The 4,416-nt window shown below is 33.2% G+C and overlaps 1 protein-coding gene across 4 annotated transcripts in view; it reads left to right on the forward strand.

The window, feature by feature from the left end:
• The first annotated feature begins 252 nt into the window (after positions 1 to 252).
• Positions 253 to 4,416, forward strand: part of tubd1 (tubulin, delta 1) — a 15,348-nt gene continuing 11,184 nt past the window's right edge. For all 4 annotated transcript variants that reach the window (XR_009810595.1, XM_061926007.1, XM_061926008.1 and 1 more), the window contains exon 1: positions 253 to 543. Coding sequence is in view for 3 of the 4 variants with exons in the window: in XM_061926007.1 (XP_061781991.1) it covers positions 393 to 543 (151 nt within the window). In the remaining variant the exon portion in view is untranslated. The remainder of the gene's footprint in view (positions 544 to 4,416) is intronic.

Here is a 4,416-nt window from a genome sequence, read left to right on the forward strand (position 1 = left end):
GCGCTGTTTTGTACATGTTTTGATTATTATTATTTCTCGATTGTTGGTAAATGTTGCAGATTATAAATAAAAATTTATAAAATAAAAAAAATAATAAAAAAATCACTGTTGCATTGATTCGCATTAAAACGACAGAAAAATCGATATGACTGAAACACTAAACTGCAGAAGAAAATTGTTGCTGCTGGACGAATAAAAACGGTACATTATCCGAGTCATCTCGGACCAAAATACACCACCGGAAGTCTTATTTTGAAGTTCAGCAACGCCAGGCCGGAAGTGTGTTCACAAGGCGGTAGACACGAAACAACAAATGTTTCTGTGTGGTTTTGTAACTTATTGAAACATAACTTCATGTTAGCGATAGCAACAATTGTAATAGTTGGTCAAAGATGTCGATAGTGACGGTGCAGTTGGGTCAATGCGGCAACCAGATCGGCTTGGAACTCTTCGACAACATCTTTAATGATTGCCAGGCAGGACACAGGACAACATTTTCTACTGCAAGCTGTGAACGTTTCTTCCATCAAAGTCAACATGGAGGTAAAAACTGACTTTTTGTAAAAAGTTTCTTCCTTAAAAGTCAACATGGAGGTAAAAACTGACTTTTTGTATCAAGTTTCTTCCGTCAAAGTCAACATGGAGGTAAAAACTGACTTTTTGTAGAAGTTTCTTCTATCAAAGTCAACATGGAGGTAAAAACTGACTTTTTGTATCAAGTTTCTTCCATCAAAGTCAACATGGAGGTAAAAACTGACTTTTTGTATCAAGTTTCTTCCTTCAAAGTCAACATGGAGGTAAAAACTGACTTTTTGTAAGAAGTTTCTTCCATCAAAGTCAACATGGAGGTAAAAACTGACTTTTTGTATCAAGTTTCTTCCATCAAAGTCAACATGGAGGTAAAAACTGACTTTTTGTATCAAGTTTCTTCCTTCAAAGTCAACATGGAGGTAAAAACTGACTTTTTGTAAAAAGTTTCTTCCTTAAAAGTCAACATGGAGCTAAAAACTGACTTTTTGTAAGAAGTTTCTTCCATCAAAGTCAACATGGAGGTAAAAACTGACTTTTTGTAAGAAGTTTCTTCCATCAAAGTCAACATGGAGGTAAAAACTGACTTTTTGTAAGAAGTTTCTTCCTTCAAAGTCAACATGGAGGTAAAAACTGACTTTTTGTAAGAAGTTTCTTCCATCAAAGTCAACATGGAGGTAAAAACTGACTTTTTGTAGAAGTTTCTTCTATCAAAGTAAACATGGAGGTACAAACTGACTTTTTTAAATGAAGTTTCTTCCATCAAAGTCAACATGGAGGTAAAAACTGACTTTTTGTAAGAAGTTTCTTCCTTCAAAGTCAACATGGAGGTAAAAACTGACTTTTTGTAAGAAGTTTCTTCCATCAAAGTCAACATGGAGGTAAAAACTGACTTTTTGTAGAAGTTTCTTCTATCAAAGTCAACATGGAGGTAAAAACTGACTTTTTGTATCAAGTTTCTTCCATCAAAGTCAACACGGAGGTAAAAAGTGACTTTTTGTAAGAAGTTTCTTCCATCAAAGTCAACATGGAGGTAAAAACTGACTTTTTGTAAGAAGTTTCTTCTATCAAAGTCAACATGGAGGTAAAAACTGACTTTTTGTAAGAAGTTTCTTCCATCAAAGTCAAAATGGAGGTAAAAAGTGACTTTTTGTAAGAAGTTTATTCCATCAAAGTCAACATGGAGGTAAAAACTGACTTTTTGTAAGAAGTTTCTTCCTTCAAAGTCAACACGGAGGTAAAAACTGACTTTTTGTAAGAAGTTTCTTCCATCAAAGTCAACATGGAGGTAAAAACTGACTTTTTGTAAGAAGTTTCTTCCATCAAAGTCAAAATGGAGGTAAAAAGTGACTTTTTGTAAGAAGTTTCTTCCATCAAAGTCAACATGGAGGTAAAAACTGACTTTTTGTAAGAAGTTTCTTCCATCAAAGTCAACATGGAGGTAAAAACTGACTTTTTGTAAGAAGTTTCTTCCTTCAAAGTCAACATGGAGGTAAAAAGTGACTTTTTGTAAGAAGTTTCTTCCATCAAAGTCAACATGGAGGTAAAAACGGACTTTTTGTAAAAAGTTTCTTCCTTAAAAGTCAACATGGAACTAAAAAATGACTTTTTGTATCAAGTTTCTTCCATCAAAGTCAACATGGAGGTAAAAACTGACTTTTTGTAAGAAGTTTATTCCATCAAAGTCAACATGGAGGTAAAAACTGACTTTTTGTATCAAGTTTCTTCCTTCAAAGTCAACATGGAGGTAAAAACTGACTTTTTGTAAGAAGTTTCTTCCATCAAAGTCAACATGGAGGTAAAAACTGACTTTTTGTATCAAGTTTCTTCCATCAAAGTCAACATGGAGGTAAAAACTGACTTTTTGTATCAAGTTTCTTCCTTCAAAGTCAACATGGAGGTAAAAACTGACTTTTTGTAAAAAGTTTCTTCCTTAAAAGTCAACATGGAGCTAAAAACTGACTTTTTGTAAGAAGTTTCTTCCATCAAAGTCAACATGGAGGTAAAAACTGACTTTTTGTAAGAAGTTTCTTCCATCAAAGTCAACATGGAGGTAAAAACTGACTTTTTGTAAGAAGTTTCTTCCTTCAAAGTCAACATGGAGGTAAAAACTGACTTTTTGTAAGAAGTTTCTTCCATCAAAGTCAACATGGAGGTAAAAACTGACTTTTTGTAGAAGTTTCTTCTATCAAAGTAAACATGGAGGTACAAACTGACTTTTTTAAATGAAGTTTCTTCCATCAAAGTCAACATGGAGGTAAAAACTGACTTTTTGTAAGAAGTTTCTTCCTTCAAAGTCAACATGGAGGTAAAAACTGACTTTTTGTAAGAAGTTTCTTCCATCAAAGTCAACATGGAGGTAAAAACTGACTTTTTGTAGAAGTTTCTTCTATCAAAGTCAACATGGAGGTAAAAACTGACTTTTTGTATCAAGTTTCTTCCATCAAAGTCAACACGGAGGTAAAAACTGACTTTTTGTAAGAAGTTTCTTCCATCAAAGTCAACATGGAGGTAAAAACTGACTTTTTGTAAGAAGTTTCTTCTATCAAAGTCAACATGGAGGTAAAAACTGACTTTTTGTAAGAAGTTTCTTCCATCAAAGTCAAAATGGAGGTAAAAAGTGACTTTTTGTAAGAAGTTTATTCCATCAAAGTCAACATGGAGGTAAAAACTGACTTTTTGTAAGAAGTTTCTTCCTTCAAAGTCAACACGGAGGTAAAAACTGACTTTTTGTAAGAAGTTTCTTCCATCAAAGTCAACATGGAGGTAAAAACTGACTTTTTGTAAGAAGTTTCTTCCATCAAAGTCAAAATGGAGGTAAAAAGTGACTTTTTGTAAGAAGTTTCTTCCATCAAAGTCAACATGGAGGTAAAAACTGACTTTTTGTAAGAAGTTTCTTCCATCAAAGTCAACATGGAGGTAAAAACTGACTTTTTGTAAGAAGTTTCTTCCTTCAAAGTCAACATGGAGGTAAAAAGTGACTTTTTGTAAGAAGTTTCTTCCATCAAAGTCAACATGGAGGTAAAAACGGACTTTTTGTAAAAAGTTTCTTCCTTAAAAGTCAACATGGAACTAAAAAATGACTTTTTGTATCAAGTTTCTTCCATCAAAGTCAACATGGAGGTAAAAACTGACTTTTTGTAAGAAGTTTATTCCATCAAAGTCAACATGGAGGTAAAAACTGACTTTTTGTATCAAGTTTCTTCCTTCAAAGTCAACATGGAGGTAAAAACTGACTTTTTGTAAGAAGTTTATTCCATCAAAGTCAACATGGAGGTAAAAACTGACTTTTTGTAAGAAGTTTCTTCCATCAAAGTCAACATGGAGGTAAAAACTGACTTTTTGTAAGAAGTTTTCTTCCATCAAAGTCAAAATTGAGGTAAAAACTGTATTTTTGTAAGAAGTTTCTTCCTTCAAAGTCAACATGGAGGTAAAAAATGACTTTTTGTATCAAGTTTCTTCCATCAAAGTCAACATGAAGGTAAAAACTCACTTTTTGTATGAAGTTTCTTCCTTCAAAGTCAACATGAAGGTAAAAACTGACTTTTTGTAAGAAGTTTCTTCCATCAAAGTCAACATGGAGGTAAAAACTGACTTTTTGTAGAAGTTTCTTGTATCAAATTCAACATGGGGGTAAAAACTGACTTTTTGTAAGACGTTTCTTCCATCAAAGTCAACATGGAGGTAAAAACTGACTTTTTGTAGAAGTTTCTTCTATCAAAGTCAACATGGAGGTAAAAACGGACTTTTTGTAAGAAGTTTCTTCCATCAAAGTCAACATGGAGGTAAAAACTGACTTTTTGTAAGAAGTTTCTTCCTTCAAAGTCAACATGGAGGTAAAAACTGACTTTTTGTAAAAAGTTTCTTCCATAAAAGTCAACATGGAGC

This window comes from Nerophis lumbriciformis, linkage group LG30, assembly GCF_033978685.3.
Source record: "Nerophis lumbriciformis linkage group LG30, RoL_Nlum_v2.1, whole genome shotgun sequence".
Lineage (NCBI taxonomy): Eukaryota > Metazoa > Chordata > Actinopteri > Syngnathiformes > Syngnathidae > Nerophis > Nerophis lumbriciformis.